The 22,197-nt window shown below is 40.1% G+C and overlaps 1 protein-coding gene across 1 annotated transcript in view; it reads right to left on the reverse strand.

Annotated features, from left to right (window-relative positions):
* Positions 1-22,197, reverse strand: part of LOC132398577 (potassium voltage-gated channel subfamily KQT member 1-like) — a 526,812-nt gene that overhangs the window by 390,730 nt on the left and 113,885 nt on the right. Inside the window, exons 10-12 of the mRNA XM_059978218.1 lie at positions 20,822-20,917; positions 7,539-7,667; positions 3,372-3,534 (exon numbers count right to left, since the gene is read on the reverse strand). Of these exons, the coding sequence (XP_059834201.1) occupies positions 3,372-3,534; positions 7,539-7,667; positions 20,822-20,917 (388 nt within the window). The remainder of the gene's footprint in view (positions 1-3,371; positions 3,535-7,538; positions 7,668-20,821; positions 20,918-22,197) is intronic.

The raw sequence follows: 22,197 nt of genomic DNA on the forward strand, positions 1-22,197 counted from the left end.
ATATTACCATTTGAAAAGCAGCAATAACAATTTGGGATGGAATCTGGGGAAAATGGGATCATGAGGTTATCCAAATCTCTGTGTAATCACATTTAATTACAGTGAGACTTAATATGATGAGACAATTTTCTGCTGCAATTTAGTTTTGTGATGGCTTGCATTGCCTTTCCATTTTGTTGTAAGTGCCAAACCAAAACTAGGAAAATAAGCAGTTGGTTCAGAAAACAAAAATCAGCTTTGTATCTTTAGCTAAATTTATATGCAACAATTGAATAGAACATCACATTTTAAACAATTCATTTCAAAAACTAAAGAAAACAATAAAATCTTCAGGTAAATAAAAATCTTCAGTGGTGCTCCAAATCTATTGTAACAAAACATGAATTCATTGTCAACATGCTGTTGAGCTGATCATTACCAACACTTGAACATTTGGGGTGCTCTCAAGTTCTGGGTGCAATTCCATTTATTGTGTTCTTTTAACGCTATTACAATCCACAATTTTAATCACATTTTTAAAATTCAAATTTAAGGGCAGTTATAAGTTTCATATGCACAACATTAGATTGCAGCAACAGGATTAGAAAACTACATTAAAATCAGTTGTCAGTAGTTTTTTTTTTACCTGAGCAAAAGCATTGATGAGATACTAAATACAGCCTTGCTCACAAACAATAGTAATACCTAATGGTTTTTTAAAAAAATCCAATAGCTATTCATCATAGAGACTTTCTGTGGGCATTATACTTTGACAAATTCACCAGTAATGAGTTGTGTACATGACCTGTAATTACTAGTGTCGAATAATGATTTCCATCTGCTCTCCGATTCATTTGGCATTTGTTCTCTACGTACACATTCATTCTAGTTCAAATTTCTGAATAGCAATATTTAATTTAACTTCATATGGAATCATTTATTGCATTTGCTTTCCTTTTATATAAAGGATAAACTATCTTCTAACGCAAACACAATAACCAAAATACAGGTGATGCAGCATTTCCTACATGTAGCATATGTTTTGCTTCTGCTCCAAAATGTCATCTGGACACTGGAGATTAATGGCATGAAGTGCAGCTGATGAGGGCATTAACACGCGCTCAGCCAATACCCACCAGGCTATGCAAGTCGACACCATTCTTGAAGTCTAACAGTCTGTGATAGAGATTTGACATCAGCATTGCATTTTTTTAAATTCAATGTTTCAGCTAACACCCTCCTTTAAACTTGCATAGCTGAACATGAAGTCACCAGCAGAGAGTAACCGCCACTTGTGCCATTTTAAGGGATTATCAACTACTGCTAGGTTTGCTGGTGATTGATTTCTTTTGGATGTTGCAATGATTGTACAAGTGTTTGGTATTTTTTGGGGTCCTTTAAAATTGTTGAAGTCTACAGGGAGTGATGTGGCAGGTGTTGGAAGATTTGAAGACTTCTGCACAAACTAGTTGCTTCCGTACAGGAACACAATACTAAGCATTTCCCCTTGCGGTGCAGAATTACAAGCAAAATAAGCAGTCAGAACAAGGAGAGGAAGGAGAAGCAAGGAAGACTTCCAGTAGAGAGCTGAGGGTAATTTTCTTAGCTAACCCTTAGTGAAAAACAGCATGTTAAAAACAATGAACCTCTTTCGATGCTCTTGCTGAAATCTCTCACAGGCAACCATATTACATCTCTCTTTTAAAAGCTGAAGGCCAGCTTCAAGTGATGCATACCAGCTTCGACTAGAGACAGACCTCACAATGTCAACACATTACAGAGCATAGATCTATAAAAGCAACAATAATGTTGTTGCTACTGGCTACAGATTGTGAAAAGAAATACAGAGTACATTTTAGTCTGATACCTGCATTGAGTGCAATGGGTGTGAGTAAATTCCATGGCCATTCTCAGTTTTCACAGGTTTAACTCCAAAAGCAGGAGAATATATGAAGCCAAGCAATTACATATCCAGAAAATCACAGCCAAAACTTGAAACTTCAAAACATCAAACTGGCAAGTGGATATATAGAAACAAACAACACAAAGTCATTCATTAAACATACCCATCTTTGGCCACAGTAGATCCTTTTCTGATACTTCTGGGTTTGAAAATGTCTTTAGTCAACTAGATGGTTGCACTGACAACTCACAATATCGTCATCATTGATTTCAGTTTCCAGACAACTAAGATGCAATGGAGACAACGAAGGCAGCATGTCCTGAGACATGCTGTTATAACTGGTTTCCTAGTGGCTCTGTCTACATTTGTTTCTGATATTACATATTGTTTCCTTGGTCCTTCTCCGATCCTGGTCATATTAAATGAAAAAGGCTGGCTGAGATACTGTATGTATCAAGCCAACTTCAAAAAACACTCAAATTTCAAAATGTAATCTAATTAATTTGTTTTAATAATACAACTTAAAAATTTAAATATTGGCCAGGACAAGAGTAATAAACACTGTGCTTTATTAAAGAGGTGCACTTGAACCTCTAATACCAAAAAAATCCACAATTAACCATCCATTTCAAAGACAAAACCTCCAGATGTATAACAATCAGTGCACAGAGGAACGTCGCCAGATTTTGTGTTGCATCGTGGCACAGAGACCATTGCTTGATCTTGATCCTGAGTTTTGTCTGCATGGAATTTATCTATTTTCCTGGGCTTGGCAGGATTCTCCCAGGTGATCTCCCACATGGCAAAGACATGCTGGGCAGTAGGTTAATCGAATACTATAAATTACCCCAAAGCATGGGTGGGTGGCAGTAGATTCAGGGAGGATGTGAGAGTGAAGATTACCTTTTTGCCTAATGCACGACTCTAAACCCACAAAATGATGGATTCTGACTTGACTAATTTTATTCACTACCCTTCCTCCCAATTATTGGACTGACTATTGTGCACTCTCTAGGATATAAGATTTTAACTAAGGTTTTATTGTAACAAAAAAACAATATCATGTACAATAGCAACATCCACTATGTTTGGAAATTATGAATACAACTACCAAAATTATTTTGAAAATACATTAACAGATGGAAAAATGATCCTCATAACTAATTAACTAGGAATGTAGTGGCAAGATGCTTTGGTGAACTACTCTTAATGATTAAATGCAACAGATTGAGTTGCAAGGCCAGTTAAAGGTCAATAATACTGGTGTAAGTCTGAGAGTCAGTAACAAACTAAAATTAGCAAGGAAGGCAGATTTTGTGTCCCCTTCCTGAACATGACTGACCAGATAACTTTTTGCAAAAGTAACACTGGTTCTGGAGTTATCGATATTGATACCAACTTTTATTCAAAATGCTTTACAAATATCTAGCCACCATTTACCATGAGCGGGATTCTAGTATTATATTCATATATATATATATATAAATACCTGATGTCTCATCAATAAAAAAGGTGACATCTTTCTTATCTTCCTTTTCATCAATATGGTCATAGGTTATCCGTGGTACTGAAAGGGCATGTTCTCCAGTATTCACCGCAAGTGCTGCCTCGTTATCTTGTCCTGTTTTGCATTTTCTTTTATATTTTTTGAGCTATAAAAGAGAAAAAAGGTTAGTAAATATTTAAATTAAATGTGATATTCCGATACTGACTTTATTTTAAAAAATGCAAATCCTTAGCAATATTAGTAACACTGTGTTAGCATTAATGGGCTAAATAGACTTTGAATACAGACAAGGATTGCACTGGAAGATTAGCTCTGCCCATTGTTCTAATGAAGGCAGCAGGCACCAGGTTGGAGCTGCCTGCACAATAATACAAGGTAGCTGGCCATTCTGTCCGTTACACAAAATCTTAATGGAGCCAACATTGTGGATGTCTCATGCCAATTAATGCCAGTCTCCTTTATTTAAAGACACCTGCATTTCTTAAAGACACAATGAAACAGAAAATGCTGGAATTACTCAACAGGTCAGGCAGCACCTGTGGAAGAGGAAAAGGAGTTAATGTTTCAGGTCAAAATCTTGGTTTTGCTAGCAAGTTAGAAACTTGGTTTTGTTTCTGAACAATTTGTCAAGGGGAAATATCATCCCTGTATGTACTCTATCAAACCTCAGACTCTCCATCAGGATGCTAGAAACCTTAATAAAAACCAAAAATACTGAAAACACTTTTCAAGACAAGTAGCATTTGTGGAAAGAGAGACTGGTAATGTTTCAGATTGAAGAGCTTACATCAGAACCCCAAGTTATCAGTCTCTCCAACTTTCTTCAATCATCCATTGAAAAGGTTGTCAATGGTGTTTCATTAAATCAGGTCGCTAATGCTTAGTTGAGTCATTTGGCTCCTGACCTTACTATTTTGGCCAAAACAGGGTCAAAGGACTGAATTCAAGAAGGTAGGAGTAATTATACTTGCTATAATGGCAGCATTTGACTAAGTGTGGCATTAAGAAGCTTAGTAAATACAGTCAATGGAATTAAGGGAAGACACCTCTGGTGGTTAGGGTCATATTTTGTACAAAGTTAGCTCCCCATGAATGATGGAATGCTATCATCTCAGCCCCAATACATCATTACAGGAAGTTACTAGGGTTACATCATAATTTAGTCTAGGCACAGAAAGGCAGAGTTGTCCATCAATTGTAAATCCATTGTGTATGGGAACAGTAGGACATCGCTCACATTCTACATAGGCTAAGTTTTCATCTGGAGAAACTCAACCTCTCCCTTTTGAAATTTCTCTACTTTGTGATGCAACCCCAGGGCCAGGAGGCACTGAAGGTGGCATCCAGGAGATTAAGTCCATGTAGATAGAAGGGGAATGGATGATAGCCAAAAAGACACAAGGAAATGAGGAAAGAGTCCTCCTCAATGCCAATATTTAAATACAGGTGAGAGATTTTTTTCCTCAGAGCAATTCCAGCTCCTTAGTGTCAGAGTCAGGATTATAATTTAGTGGCAGCATTAAGAACAGGGGGGTGGCGGTAGGAAATAGGGTTAATTAATGGGAAAAATGAATGACCAAAGATACTTATCAAAACTAGGTAGTAAAGGCCAAGGTACAAAGTTATCACTGAATATTTTGTATTAAGACATGAAAATTGGCATGAAAATTCTTTTCAAATTTTATTTTCTCATGAGTAAAGGCCCAGGTTTAAGGTACGAATACCAAGAAACAACAGAACCACATTTTTAATGTACTTACCAGACTAAATGTCAGGTAATTCAATAATTTGGGGCGGTACGGTAGCATAATGGTTAGCACAACGCTTTAAGGTACCAGCGACCCAGGTTCAATTCATGCCTCTGCCTGAAAGGAGTTAGTACGTTTTCCCTGTGACCACGAGCTTCCTCCGGGTGCACTGGTTTCCTCCCACATCCCAAAGATGTACCAGTTGGTAGGTTAATTGCTCACTGTAAATTGTCCTGTTATTCAGCTAGGACTGAACTAGGTGACAGCTGGACGCTATGGCTTTAAGGTCCAGAAAGACCTCTCTGTGTTGTATGTCCATAAGATAAAAATAAAAATGTGTATATTAATGTAATTGATAGAGTTTACAACAAGGCCATACTTCTATTATATAGTGCATTCATTTAATTAAATTTCAATATCAAGAAAATAATTTTGCATTTATATACTTTTAACTCCGGTAAATTAGACATTGCAATAGAAAAGCTAAACAATTGTAATTGCATTTTAAAAGATTAATCACACACAAATTGATAGACACTTGGATGCTACTAAATTGATTCACTTTTGTCAATCAGATTATTTTTCAGGCTATTTTATCATAGTGTTAAAATGTATCAGCATTTTTTATAACAGTGGAATTTGAAATAGTAATACTTTGGAAAAAGGATTCAAAACTTCAATGGCTGTTGTAATCTACTAAAAATAAATTGACCTTCTGTTGATCTAATAATTGGCATGCCTGGCATGCATAAGTGTATTTAACTGAATAGTAAATTCACACTGTTTAACAGATTATTTTCCTCTCCAAAGTTTACCGTTTTCAAAGAGGGATAACCTGAAAGGCAGTTTCTCTCTGTAGCGAACCAAATGGAAAGTTGAAGCTGGTTAGCCTAGCATTATTGTCCTCTCTCATTCCATCACAATGTTATGCAATTAGCTACTGAATCTGGATGAAACCAAACCATGAAGCCTGAGCTATTCTGATCTGGACGTAGAACATGGAATGGTACAGTACAGTATGGGTCCTTTTAATCTATTCCATAATCAATCTAACCTACATACCTCATAACCCTCCATTTTATTTTCATCCATGTCCCTATCCAAGAGTCTTTTACATGGCCATAAGCTATCAGGCTCTACCATCAGCCCTGGAAGTGCATTCCTGGCACATACCACTCTGTGAACAAAAACTATCTCTGACATCTCCCTGAAACTTCCTTCCACTCACCTTAAAAGCAGTCCTCCAGTATTAGTTATTGCTGCCTTGGGAAAAAGGTGGCAGCTGTCCACTCTATATATGCCACTTATAATCATATATACCACTATCAAGTCACCTCTCATCATCCTTCATTCCGAAGAGAAAAGCCCCAGCTTGCTCAACCTTTCCTCATCAGACATGTTCTCTAATCCAGGCAGCACTTTGGTAAATGTCCTTTGCACCCTCTCCAAAACGTCCACGACCTTCTTACAATGAGTCAGCCAGAACAGGGCACAACACTTCAAGTTGAATTGACTTTATATCTTACATCCTTCGCATACATGAGAAGTAAAAGTCTTTACATTACATCTTGTCTAAATGTGCAATGTGTAATCATAGTAATTCATAATAAATAGAACAGTCAATGTAATATAGAGTGCACTCAAATCAGCGTGAGTTAATCAGTCTGATGGCCTGGTGGAAGAAGCTGTCCCGGAGCCTGTTGGTACTGGTTTTTATGCTGCGGTACCGCTTCCTGGATGGTAGCAGCTGGAACAGATTGTGGTTGGGGTGACTTGGGTCCCCAATTATCCCACAGGTCCTTTTTACACACCTGTCTTTGTAAGCATCCTGAATCATGGGAAGTTCACAACTACAGATGTGCTGAGCTGTCCGCACCACTCTCTGCAGAGTCCTGCAGTTAAGGGAGGTACAGTTTCCATACCAGGCAGTGATGCAGCCAGTCAGGATGCTCTCAATTGTGCCCCTGTAGAAAGTTCTTAGGATTTGGGGGCTCATACCAAACTTCTTCAACCATCTGAGGTAAACGAGGCACAGTTGTGTCTTTTTCACCACACAGCCAGTATGTACAGACCATGTGGGGTCCTCGGTGATGTGGATGCCGAGGAACTTGAAGCCGTTTACCCTCTCAACCTTGTCAATAGGGGCTAGCCTGTCTCCATTCCTCCTGCAATCCATGACCAGATAGGTATACAGGGAGTAAAGTGTGGTCTACCAGAGTGTTACGGAGCTTCAACCTTACCTCATGGATTATTCTAACTTCATGAGAATTTAAATAACTGCTGAGTAACAGATTACTACCAGTATTGTCTACTTTCTAAAAATACCAACAGATTTATACTTTAGCTCAAAGGTAATGTGGTTTTTACTGTTCAATGAATCCTTAAACGTATCAAATTTTACCTGTTTTCTCATTTGTGGACTGGCTGCTGCTGCTGACATTTTGGAACTACGATCAGGAGGCATTACATATATCTTCCATGTAGCAGTAGAGCTGTGGGTCTTCTCTGCAGCATAACATCTCCATAAGGTCTACAAAGGGGAAGATATTAGTTTGTAAATTATAACTGTGTGATGAAGTACTTGTGAAGTGGTAACCAATAAATTTTGCAAAGCTATCTCAAAACCATAGAACCATACAGCACAGTACAGGCCCATCAGCCCTCCACGTTGTGCTGACCCATATAATCCTTTAAAAAAAAGTACTAAACCCACACTACCCCATAACCCTCTATTTTTCTTTCATCCATGTGCCTGTCCAAGAGGCTCTTAAGGACCCCTAATGTTTTAGCCTCCACCATCATCCCTGGCAAGTCATTCCAGGCACTCACAACCCTCTGTGTAAAAAACTCATGACTGATGTCTTCCCCTAAACTTCCCTCCCTTAATTTTGTACATATGCCCCCTGATGTTTGCTATTGGTGCCCTTGGAAACAGGTACTGACTATCCACCCGATCTATGCCTCTCATAATCTTGTAGACCTGAATCAAGTCCCCTCTCAATTTTCTATGCTCCAAAGAGAAAAGTCCCAGCTCTGCTAAACTTGCTTCATATGACTTGTTCTCCAAACCAGGCAACATCCTGGTAAATCTCCTCTGCATCCTCTCCATATTTTCCACATCCTTCCTATAATGAGGTGACCAGAATTGAACACAGTAAGTGCAGTTTCACCAGAGATTTGTAGAGTTGCAACATGACCTCTCTACTCTTGAACTCAATCCCCCTGTTAATGAAGCCTAACATCCCATAGGCCTTATTAACTACCCTATCAACCTGTGCAGCGACCTTGAAGGATGTATGAATTTGAACCCCAAAGTCCCTTTGTTCATCCACACTCTTAAATAACTGACCATTAATCCTGTACTCAGTCTTTTGTCTTGTTCTTCCAAAATGCATCACCTCACACTTGTCCAGATTGAACTCCATCTTCCGTTTTTCTGCCGAACTCTGTAGCCTGTCTATATCCTCTTGTAACCTTTGAAAACCTACAGCTCCATCCACAACTCCTCCAATCTTTGTGTCATCCATAAACTTACTCACCCATCCTTCTGCCTCTACATCCAGGTCATTTATAAAAATCACAAATAGCAGGGGTCCCAGGACTGATCCCTGCGGCACTCCACTAGTCACTGACCTCCAGGCAGAATACTTTCCTTCCACAACTACCCTCTGCTTTCTTCCTTTAAGCCAATTTTTTATCCAAACAGCCAAGGTTCCACTGATCCCATGCCTCTTGACTTTCTGGATGAGTCTCTCATGAGGGACCTTGTCAAATGCTTTGCTTAAGTCCATGTAGACCACATCCACTGCCCTACCCTCATCAATTTCTTTTGTTACCTCTTCAAAAAACTCAATCAGGCTCACGAGGCACGATCTTCCCTTCACAAAGTCATGTTGATTATCATGAGTAGACTGTACTTCTCCAAATGCTCATAGATCCTATCCTTAAGAATCCTTTCCAGTAGTTTGCATACCACCGACCTAAGACTCATCTGTCTATAGTTCCCAGGTTTCTCCCTATTATCTTTTTAAACAAGGGAACTACATTTGCCATTCTCCAGTCCTCCGGCACTTCCCCGCAGCCAAAGAGGATTCAAAGATCATAGTTAATACTCCTGCGATCTCTTCTCTTAATTCCCACAACAACCTGGGGTGTATCATATCCAGCCCTGGGGATTTATCAATTTCATTGTTTTAAAGAAGATCAAGCACTTCTTCTTCCTTAATCTCCACATTGTCCAGCACACAGGCCTGCTCTACTTCGACCTCATCCTGATCAAGATCCTTTTCATTTGTGAATACTGAAGCAAAGTATTCATTTAGGACCTCCCCAACCTCCTCTGCTTCCAGACACATGTTTCCCTCTTTATCCTTTAGCAGTCCCTCCCACCTTTGTTCTCGTCATCCTCCTATTCTTCACATTCGCATAGAATGCCTTGGGGTTCTCCTTAATCCTACATGCCAAGGCCTTCTCATGCCCCCTTTGAGCTCTCCTAAGTCCTTTCTTTAGCTCCTTCCTGGCTACCCTATATTTCTCATAAGCCCCTCCTACTTCCTGCTTCTTATATCTAACATATGTTTCCTTTTTCCTCTTGACGAGTTGCCTCACATGTTTCGTCAGCCACGATTCCCTTTTCCTACCATTTCCTTGCCTCAGTGGGACAAACCTATCCTGAACCCAGCTCAAGTGGTCCCTAAGCTTCTCCCACATTACTTCTGTGCTTTCCCCTTTGAACATCTGTTTCCAATTTACTCTCGCTAGTTCCTGCCTCATCCCTTCAAAGTTAGCCCTTCCCCAGTTAAGCACTTTACCATTTCGTATGACTTTATCCCTTTCCATAGCTGTGCTGAGGCTAGGAGAGTGGTCACTCTCACCAAAATGCTCCCCCACCAAGAGGTCTGTCACCTGACCAGGTTCATTACCCAGAACTAGATCCAGTATAGCCTCTCCTCTCGTCAGCCGGTCCACATACTGTATTGGGAATCCATCTTGAACACACCTGACAAATTCAGTCCCATCTATCCCCCTTGCCAGTCAGTATGAGGGAAGTTGAAATCACTCATAACTACTACCCTGTATTTCCTGCACTATTCTAAAATCTGCCTTCTTATCTGCTCCTCGGTGTCCCAAGGGCTATTTGGGGGCCTATAGACTACTCCCAGCACAGTGATTGATCCCTTCCTAATTCTGACTTCCACCCAGACTGACTCCGTGCACACTTCTTCTGCAGCGTCCTCCCTTTCTATAGCCGTGATACTATCCCTGACTAGCAATGCCACTCCCCCCTTTTCTACCTCCTATCCTATTCCTTTTAAAACACCTGAACCCCAGGACCTGCATCATCCAATCCTGCCCTTCCTCCAACCAAGTTTCAGTAACGGCCACAACATCGTAGTTCAATGTACTAATCCATGCTCTAAGTTCGTCCTCCTTGTTCTTAATACTCCTAGCATTGAAATAGACACATTTCAACCCCTTTAACTGGATACAATTATGTTCTGTCCCCTGCCTGTCCATCCTCATCAACTCAGAACTCTTAGCATCTTGCCCTTGTACTTCTACCTTAATCCCTGCACTCACATTCTGATTCCCACCCCCCTGCCAAACTAGTTTAACCCTCCCCTCCCCAACAGCTCTATCAAACCTGCCCACCAGGATATTGGTCCCCCTGGGATTCAAGTGTAACCCGTCCTTTTTGTACAAGTCACACCCACCCCAAAAGAGGTCCCAATGATCCAGAAATCTGAGTCCCTGCCCCCTGCTCCAATCCCTCAGCCACGCATATATCCTCCACCTCATTCTATTCCTATTCTTACTGTCACATGGCACAGGCAGTAATCCCGAGATTACTAACTTTGAGGTCATGCTTTTCAACTTCCTTCCTAACTCCCTGTAGTCTTCTTTCAGGACCTCTTCCCTTTTCCTACCTATGTCATTGGTACCAATATGTACCACAACCTCTGGCTGTTCTCCCTCCCACTGCAGGATATCTTGGACGCGATCAGAAACATCCCGGACCCTGGCACCTGGGAGGCAAACTACCATCCGAGTTCCTTTCCTGCATCCACAGAATCACCTGTCTGAACCCCTGACTATAGAGTCCCCTATCACTACTGCCTTCATCTTCCTTTCCCTACCCTTCTGAGCCACAGGGCCAGACTCTGTGCCAGGGGCACGGCCACTGTCACTTCCCCCAGGTAGGCTGTCCCCACCAACAGTACTCAAACAGGAATACTTATTGTCAAGGGGTACAGCCACGGGGGTACTCTCTAGTACCTGACTAGAGTCTTCCCCTTCTCCCTCCTGACTATGACCCAAACATGATTAAAAAGCAGTCCCGTAATAAATACTGGGGACATATTTGGGTACTGCTACTTTAAGCACAAATTAACACTGATTTAGCTGGAATAAAAGATTGAGGTGATCAGAATGAGATGGTTTATCTGATTATTCTGAATTCCGATACATTCTTTTAAAGGTCGTAATCTAAAAATTATAGTTCAGCCATTCAGGGGTAAAAATCAGGAAGCAACTTGATAGAAAAATAGCAGCAGAAATGTTCAACTTCCTTCCATAAAAGGACACGGCTATTGGATTAAATGCATGGATCTTTGTTACACAAGGGCATCAAGGATTAATGGCCAAAATCAAAATAAATGCAGTTGAGGTACAGGTGTCCACCACTTTACAAATGTTTGCTCTATGCAACTTCGCTTTTCCAAAAGACCTACATTAGTAACCTGTTTTCGCATTAAAGAGAATTTTGGCTTTTACAAAAATTTTTCCATACAAATTAATTGTTCTTTGCTTTACGCCATTTCGGCTTAAGAAAGGTTTCATAGGAACACTCTACCTTTGTAAAGCTGGGGGGGGGGGGGGGGTGGGGGAGGGAAGACTCCTGTACTGTATAAATCATTTATTATTGAGTTTAGTAGTACAGGCGAAAGAAGCTCTCCATAACAATTTTATCAAGCTGACTCACATGATGACCTTTGACTGCAATATTTATGTGAAACTAGATGGAGAAGTTGTGACAGCAAACTGTAATACAAATGAGCACAAGTCACTTGTGAAATTATTTTTCTCCAGTAATAGAAGCAATTTAAAATACTTTATGTACTGTTTATTTTTTTTATATATCTTTTCTTTGGCACATGCAACCATAAGTGTAGGAGCTCTGGACAGAGGTAGTATCTTTGATGTCTGGGAGCTGCAATCTGCCTTGTAGGGTGGACGGGCATCACTGGTCCTCATCTATCTGCTAAATCTCTCACATCTGCCACCAATTGGCACACCCTGGTACACTGCTTCAGCTGGCAGGCTGAACAATGTAAAAGGGTGGTGTTAACATGGCACCGCTGGGTAAATGACCTCATCAACGAAATCACCTGCCAGGGTGCATGAGTTCCCTGAAGAACTACAATGGCCATGTGTTCGAGACCAGGGTGAGCCACCAAGTTGGAGGACATCAGATGTTGTCTGACCTGGAGATGGATGGTCGTCATTAGGCTTCACTTGCTCAAGAAATGCGAAAACATCCCTACAACCCATAAAAAGGGTTGTAGGATCCGAACCCAATTGAATTCTTTGGCATTTAAGCAATCATTGCATTTCATGTAATGCACTGCCAATAATGTTAGCTGAGAAATTCTTCTGTGCTCAGAAACTCTGTTAGGCCAGTTTCGTTTGAACATTCCTATAGTTTATGTATTTAGGAAACTTCCCCATGGAGCAAAATGTTGTAGCACACAAGACCCAAGGTTTTGTGATGCACAAAAATGCTTTATGAGTGCATAGGCATGCACACACACCAAAATCCTTTCTGCTGTTTGCTTTGTCGCTGTGCAGCTGGTGGAATTAAAGAAATTGGGCCTCGCTTTCCTAGAAAGATCTACTATTCAATCTATGTGACAAAAGCCAGGAATTCTGAAGTCAATGGAGGTGTTACAGTTTCTCATGGACACAGAGAACTTTTTCTGTTTATTATGACTCACTGTTCAACACCATCAGATCCTCTGTACAAATCAACAAGCTACACAACCTCTCTCTGCAACTGAATTCTTGACTTCCCCATCAGGAGACCACAGTTTGTGAGGATTGGAAATAACCAGTCAACACTAGCACACCTCAAGTAAGTGTGCTCAGCCCTCGGCTCTACTCTCTCTACATCCACAACTGAGTCAAATCAAGTCAAGTCAATTTTATTGCCATTTCGACCATAACTGCTGGTACAGTACCTAGTGAAAATGAGACAATGTTTTTCAGGACCAAGGTGTTACACAACACAGTACAAAAACTAGACTGAACTACGTAAAAAACAACACAGAGAAAAAAAACAACTACACTAGGCTACAGAACTACCCAGGACTGCATAAAGTGCACAAAACAATGCAGGCATTACAATAAATAATAAACAGGACAACAGGGCAGTAAGGTGTCAGTCCAGGCTCTGGGTATTGAGGAGTCTGATAGCTTGGGGTAAGAAACTGTTACATAGTCTGGGCATGAGAGCCCGAATGCTTCGGTGCCTTTTCCCAGACGGCAGAAGGGAGAAGAGTTTGTATGAGGGGTGCGTGGGGTCCTTCATAATGCTGTTTGCTTAGCGGGTGCAGCGTATAGTGTAAATGTACGTGATGGCGACATCACAGAGTAGCTACACACAGCTCAAATTTAAATTTATCAATAAATTTGCCGAAAGCATGTCTATTGTTGGCAGAATTTCAGATGGTGACAAGTGGCAAGATAGATCAGCTGGTTGAATCCTGTTGAAACAACCTTGCGCTCAACACCAGTAAGACCAAGGAATTGACTGTGAACTTCAGGAAGGGGAGGTCAAGGGAACACACATCAGTCCTTACTGAGAAATTGGCTGTAGAAGGGATGAGCAGATTTATGTTCCTGGGTGTCAACATCTCTGAAGGTCTACCGTGGGCCCAACATAAAAATGCAATTACAAAGAAGGCATGACAGCAACTATACTTCATTAAAAGTCTGAGGTGACTTGTTATGTCACCAAAGACTATTCCAAATTTCTACAGGTATAACATAGAGAGTATTCCAACTGGTTGGACTCTGGAGTACGCAGGAGCCACTAATCAAGTATTGAAGAGTCACTTCTCAGGATCAGAGAAAGCTGCAGAAAGTTGCATTCTCAGACAGCTGCATCATAGGTACTAGCTTCTGCAGCATCAAGGACATCTTCAAAAGGCACTGTCTCTAAAAGGTATCCCATCACCCATTACATACCCTCTTCTCATTACTACCATCAAACTAAGTGGGGTAGGAGTCTGAAGACATACACTCTATGTTTTAGCAACTGCTTCTTCCCTACCACCGTCAGATTTCTGAATGGACAATGAACTCAGGTACAGTACCTCACTATTTTCTTTCTAAGTTTTTTTGCTCCTTTGCACTACCAACTTAATTTATTTCAAATAAAAACACAAAATGCTGGCAGAACTCAGCAGGCCAGACAGCATCTATGGGAGGAGGTAGTGACGATGTTTAGGGCTGAAACCCTTCATCCGGAAACCCTCCTGAAGCATCGTCACTACCTCCTCCCATAGATGCTGTCTGGCCTGCTGAGTTCTGCCAGCATTTTGTGTTTTTATCTCCAGCATCTGCAGATTCACTCGTGTTCCCTTTTAATTTATTTCATATAGTTTGATGGTAATATATAGCTATTTATTATGTATTAAAATGTACTGCTGCCACAAAACAACATATTTCATGACATATGTATTGATATTAAACTTGAGTCTGACTCTGAAACATTGTGCTTGCCCATTAGAGCACACCTAGTGCAATTTGGGCCCCACTGTTAAGACTTGTGCAAATAGCGTTTGTTTTATTTCTCTAGTAGATAGTCTATTCCTTAGAAGTAAATAGGGTAATGATCATTGCTGCCTGGAAGACTACAGATGATCTTCAATTACTTCTTTTCTATGTGGTCAAAGGATTTGGTTATACACTGAAGGCAGTGATAAATTTAATTATTGATGTTTTCCTTCACTGAAAGGTGGCTCCTGAGATATTATGCCAGGATTTTAACAGGATAATTCCTCAGAAGAGGTTATTCTCATTAAGGCTGAACCATCTCAACACTCATGCCTAGCTAATTCAGATACCCAGTACATTCAATAAGAAAGATAGCTGGATTCTTGTCTATTACTCATATCAATTTATCTCCACCAACCAGTCCCATCAATCTACCTCTTGATCTCCTCTTATCAATTATCATTGAAAATTGCAATAACTTCATTTTAAGTGCCAGAGAGACTGACTAACAGTAGTTGGTTTTTATCATTCTGCAAGAAGGATATTTAGAACAACAATTACGTGGCTTGTTGTGGCAATGCACATATCCAGAAATTTAATATCATTCAATGTTTTTCAATGGGATGTCAACACATATTGCCACTTGCAAAAATTAATGCTGCAGAGTTACATTGTGGCAACAACCATTAAAGTTCAATATTGAATTAAGCATAACAAGTTAATAAAACATTGGCAGCAAAGAATATATGTTATTTTGTGATATTGACATTAAATTTTTAAATAAGATTTTATGAAGTAGAAAGCTGCTCTAGCATTATAGCAAAAACTTTAGCATTAAACCCTCTATCATGCTGTATCAACAAGTGCAAGCATATCAAGAACAAGAAAGTTGCTATTAAATGCATTGGTATCGAACTGCCTGATGCATTTTGAAACAGCATCTTATCAACAGCCTAGTATTGTCAATGTAAAAAAGACAGCACTTAAGTCTGTAGCTGAATGATATCTTCATTGTATTTTCTGTACCTAAGCATCATTTAGAGCTTGCTATTTGTAACTTATACATAACAACATAAGAACATGAGCAAGAGTAGGCCATCTGGCCCATCAAGCATGCTCCACCATTTAATTAAATCATGGCTGATCTGGGCATGGACTCAGATCCACTTACCAGCCCTTTGCCCATAACCTTGAACTCCTTTTTGTGATGAAAAAAAACTTTCTAACTTTGACTTACATATATTTAATGAGGTAGCCTCTATGGCTTCTCTGGGTAGAAAATTCCACAACTCCACTGCTCTCTGGAAAAAGCTGTTCCTCCTCATCTCCATCCTAAATCTAATCACTGTATCTTGAGGATACGTCAACTTAGTTCTAGTCTCACCCACCAACGGAACCAGCTTTCCTGCTTCTATCTTATCTATCCCTTTCATAATTTTATTTCTTTCCATAACATAATTTCCCATTCTTCTGAATTCCAGTGAATTTTAGAAGAATTCCCATTCTTCTGAAAGTCGGTTCACTGGATCAACATGTTGAAGAAAACATTTGGACAAGAGGCCCCCTCCAAAACCAATAGATTCTTTTTTTTTAAGTGCTAAATAGGTGAAACATTGTAAATACAGCTGGAGGAATCTCATGTGGAGAATGATCACTGCTATTAACTAGTTATAGAGTCATAGAATTGAAGTGAATGACTGCACATCTGGCCAAAAGAGAAGCGAAAGACAATGTACGATGCTTAGTCGGAGTCAAATGCATGTCAACTTCTCCCAAAGTACCGAGAACAACAATCAGAGGGTTAGGTTCCAAATAGCAATTAAGTATATGAGATAAAGCTAAAAAAACATTTCTCCAAGCTAGGATAAGCCCAATACATATGAATAAGAGAGGCCTCGCCCCCTTTACACTTATCGCAACAGGGACTAATATCAGGATAGAACTGCAACAAGTTTTAGACATATGAGCCCTGTGTACCACCTTGAACAGTAAAAGGCAGTGGCGAGCGGATAGAGAAGTTGAATTAACTGACTTGAGAATTGAATCCCAAACCTCGTCGGACAAAGAAAAATTTAAATCATGCTCCCTTCTTAGGTGGAGAGATTCTGCCCCACCCACTCATACTCAATGGCTCAGAGATATTATGCCCTGCTTAAACCTTGAAAAGATTCATAATTCACTTCTTAACTCAAACATAAAGTTCTAAAAGGTGTGGGGACATTTTCTTGAATATTTTCATAATTCTCATTTAGATTAAGGGTGCAACCCTCACTTTTTTCTTTTGCATTTAAATCTCTTACTTCCAGCATCTTATGGTTAAGATTTAAGGGGTTTTTTTATGTGTAAACATATTATAGTTTAGGTTGTAGGCAATATAGCTTCTTTTTATAAATACAGCTCTGTGGGGATAAAGTTCCGATTAACTTTTTTGTATATATCGTAAGGTTGGCTTGGAGTTGGGTAGTGGGAGGGTCGGGTGGTAACTAACTTTATACGATTCTACTTTGAGTGCTTTTAATTGTTATGAACTGTACTTTTGATATGTTTGTTTTGCACTGTATAAACCTTTTTCTTACTTTTTTTTTGTTTTGTCACATTGTAGAAACTGATAAAAAAAATTAATTTAAAAAAAGAATTGAAGTGAATGACCTGCATTACTGCAAATTTATTGGAATGTATATTTGCCTTTAGAAAACTACAACAACTCAAGGCCTTTCATATCATCACCTATACACTATGCCAATGGCCATCTGTGGTTCAATCAATCTCTTAATGACTCAGCCTCTCCTCATAGGCTAACCCAGCATTTCCCAAGTCAGATGTGGGAGGGAAGATGTACTTGGTGGTGGGATCCTGTTGGAGATGGCAGAAGTTTCAGAGAATTATGTGCTGGACACGGAAGCTGGTGGGGTGGTAGGCAAGGACAAAAGGAACCCTATCCCTGGTAGGGTGGCAGGAGGATGTGTTACGGATTCAGCAACAATGTATGTAAATGAGGCAGGGTTTTTATTACAAATAAAACACTTATTAAACACTGAAAAACAAACCCCCAAAAGTAAACAAACAACTAACGTAACCAGAAATCAGCTGCTGTGCGGCAGCTTAAACAGTTCTTAAAGGAATAAAGTGAAAACAGTTCTTAAAGCAATGTTGCAAAAACAGTTCTTCAAAGTAGGACTGCAAAAGTTCAAAATGCTTACAGTCCATTAAAGGAGAGACTTTTTAGACGATTTAAATTCTCTTTCACGTCGTGTTGTTGCGGTTCCCAGTCAAACTATACTTTTCCCGGAGAATTTACAAAGATGAAAATGAAACGGCTTAAAGGCACTGACCTTTCCTTTCCACAACTGTACCCAACCCTTTCTGCTATTATTCACAGGGGTTAACACGGGCACAGCTAACGAATTCCTTCCGAATGAGGATCAAACAAGGTCGAACCTGTTTCACCGTCAAAATCAACTTTCCTCGATCTTTTAGCTCCCAAACTCTGATCTTCAGTCTCCACTGTTTTTTAACCGGCAGTATTATAAAGAAAGTGCTGGCAATGACCTTTTAAACTTTAGGCATTAAATAAAACTCCACCATTCAACCAAACTGCATCATAATATTCAACCACGCAGTGGCATGGAGTCAAAATGGCAAATCCAGCCACGAACTGCCCCTCCTCACAGGGATGGGTCCTCTTTTTATACCCTGTAAAAAAAAACCTGTCACATGACATCTACTGGCAGGAAATGATGTCACTCCACCATCACAAGACCACTACCTCAGGTCCAATGTATTTTCAACACCACTGTCACGTGACAAGTACAAAATGCCCACGGGTACATAACAGATGGGGTAAGAGCAAACGTAAATAAAATGGAAGAGATGCAGTTGAGGGCAGTGTTGATGGTGGAGGAAGGGAAGCCCCTTTCTTTGAAAAAGGAGGACATCGCCCTCATTCTAGAATGAAAAGCTTCACAGTGAGAGCAGATGTGGAGGAGACAGAGGAATTGAAAAGGGGGTGGCATTTTTACAAGTAACAGGGTGCGAATAGATATAGGCCAGGTAGCTGTGAGGATCAGTGGGTTTATAATAGACATCAGTGGATAAGCTGTCCCCAGAGATGGAGACAGTGCGATCAAGAAAGGGATGTGAAGTGTCATAAATGGACCAGGTAAATTTGAGGACAGGGTGGAAGTTGAAGGCAAATTGGGTGAAGTTGACGAGTTCAGAATGGGTGCAGGAAGCAGCACCAATGCAGTCATTGATGCAGCATAAGAAAAGTGTGGGATGTTCACCAGTGTAGGCTTGGAACATAGACCATTCCACATAGACAACAAACAGGCAGGCATAGCTGGGACCCATGCAAGTGCCCATGGCTACCCCTTTTGTTTGAAGGAAGTGAAAGGAGCAAAAGGAGAAATTATAGAGAGTGAGGCCATAGGCAGAGAAAGGTGGTGGTGGAGGGAGGTGGTTAGGTCTGGTGTCCAGGAAGAAACGGAGAGCTTTGAAGTCTTCCTGGTGGAGGATGGAGGTGTGTAGGGACTGGACATCCATAATAAGATAATGGGGACCAGGGAAACTGAAATCCTTGAAAAGATCAAGAATGCATGAGGTGTCACAAATGTAAATAGGAAGTGACTGAATCGGGATAAACAGAGTCAATGGAAGCCGATATGAGTGCAGTGGGGCAAGAACAAGCAGAGACAATGGTCCACCTGGACAAGCGGGTTTATGGATCTTGGGTAGGAGGTAGAAACTGGAGGTGCAAGGTGTGGGAACTGTGAGGTTTGTGGTGGTGGATGGGAAATCCCCAGAGTTGATAAGATTGGTGATGGTGAGGGAGCCAATGTCCCTGTGTTCCTTTGTGGGGTCCTGTTCGGGGGGTAAGTAAGAGGAGGTGTCTGAGAGTTGGTGCTGGGCCTCAGCAAGGTGGAGGTCAGAACGCCAGACTACTACAGCACCTCCCTTATCTGCGGGTTTGATGGTGAGGCTAGGATTGGTGCGGATCCTGTTCAAGGGGTAAGTAAGAGGAGGTGTCCTGTTTGAGGAGACTTCTACTGTCGTGATGAGGCCACACTCAGGTTGGAGGAACAACACCTTGTGTTCCATCTGGGTAGCCTCCAACCTGATGGCATGAACATCTATTCTTCAAACTTCCGGTAATGACCCCCCACCGCACCCCCCTTCACCATTTCCCATCCCCTGTTCCCTCCCTCACCTTATCTCCCTACCTGCTCATCAGCTCCCTCTGGTGCTCCTCCCCGCTTTTCTTTCTTCCACGGCTTCCTGTCTCTTTCACCGATTTACTTCCCAGCTCTTTACTTCATCCCTCCTCCTTCAGGTTTCATCTATCACCTTGTGTTTGTCTTTCACCTCACCCTACTTTTTAAATCTCCTCTTCAGCTTTTTTTTCTCCAGTCCTGCTGAAGGATTTTGGCCCGATACGTCAACCATACTTTTTTCCATAGATGCTGCCTGGCCTGCTGAGTTCCTCCAGCATTTTGTGTGTGTTGCTCGGATTTCCAGCATCTACAGATTTTCTCTTGTCTATCCACTGTATGTTGTCCCACTCATCTGTCATAACTCAAAGCCACAGAAACCCAGGACATCCACTATGTAAATTAGTTCTCCATCGCTAAGATTACTGCAGATAAGAATTGTAGAAATTTATCCAGAGGTTTCGCAATGCGATCTCAGGTGCCCCCAAGAGACAAGGACCCAATTAAACAATGCAAATGCACACAATTCAAATCCCATATCCAATAATACTACCATGGCAGCAATTCAATTTTTCCTTCTGTTTGATAATGGTGACAATGAGGTTTCAAGACACTCTTATGAGTAAAAATAAAATTCCAAACTGAACTATTTTGAATAACGTGACAATCAATTTCTCTGATTATACTTAATGAATCATACCTGAATGAGAGAGGCTGCAGCGGGTATCTGTCGACTGAAATGTTTTTGACGTTGTTTCTGCTGAACTTTAAGAGCAAATCCAGATCCCAGTATGCCCTTAAAATGGAATATTTAATTAAAACTATTTACACAAAATTACCTTATTATGTTATTACACTGTATAAAGCATGATACTGAAAAATGGCAAAATGTCATTCTGAGAATGGATGAATAATGAAGACTTTTGGAAAAAAATGTTACAATATTTTCTTCTGCTTCATCACAAATCTTAACAAGAAAAAAATTCTCATCAACAAGGCCAAATCTCTGGGCTTCAAGAAAAACAAATGAATGGCTGTTTTATGTAAATGCAGAGATTAAAATTATTTACATATACACTTAACAGAAAGTAATCTCCTTAAAATGTGACAACATAAGCATTTTTCACAAATATTCTTCATTTGGCTTGTAAATGATACAACAAAGTAAAAAAACTCAGTAAGAAAAATTCTATTTATAAAAATGTCTGAACCATTAAAAGTGATGAAGTAAAAGAACCGGATAAGTTTAATTTGCGATCTTTAAAAATGCCCAATACTCAGCCACTCATGATAGAACCTCCCAAGAATTAACCCATTAAATCACTTTTGGACTATCTCCAGAACCAATATATTCTGTGTTGATATGCTAGCTAGATGAAATAGGTAAACATAGTTGGAGGAATCTCATGTGAAGAATGGTCACTGCTATTGTCTAATTATAGAGTTGTAGAATTGAAGTGAATGAGCTGCATAATTGGAACGTAGACTTGCCTTTAGAAAACTACAAGTTCAAGGACTTTAATATCATCACCATGGTTTAAAATTAGATTTGTTAACACCTGGAGATAGATTGTTTCAATTCATGAGTGGTCAGGAAAAGTAATTATATGATGTGATGTTAATCATTTAAATTTGATTAATATTTAATGCTTTAAGTGGGCCAGAAGAATTTCTTTTATGCCTTAAATGAGCTGGAAGAATTTAAGTCAATTTGCCGCATATAAATGCAAAGTCATTTTGAGGGTAGTATCTCCCTTACAAAAACTACTTTTTCAGCTTAGTATCTTAGAAGAAAGAGAGTTTATGAATTGAAAAATATACTAATGTTTATGCAGTAACCATACTAAAATTATATTTTAAAATGCTTCTTGATTGTTTAGAGTTAGCCCAACGACTTACATTTCCAACTAGGTACCTCCGCAAGTTCACTGAAAGATCTTACTCTTCCAAAATAATATTTACACCACCTATCAAGTATCAATACAAACCAGTGTTGATCATGCAACAAAGGCTTTTTGATATATTCACCTCATGTATTACCTGGCTGATCCTTGACAATAAAAGGCCAAAAAGCAA

The sequence above is a fragment of the Hypanus sabinus genome, chromosome 8 (assembly GCF_030144855.1).
Source record: "Hypanus sabinus isolate sHypSab1 chromosome 8, sHypSab1.hap1, whole genome shotgun sequence".
In the NCBI taxonomy this organism is placed as follows: Eukaryota; Metazoa; Chordata; class Chondrichthyes; order Myliobatiformes; family Dasyatidae; genus Hypanus; species Hypanus sabinus.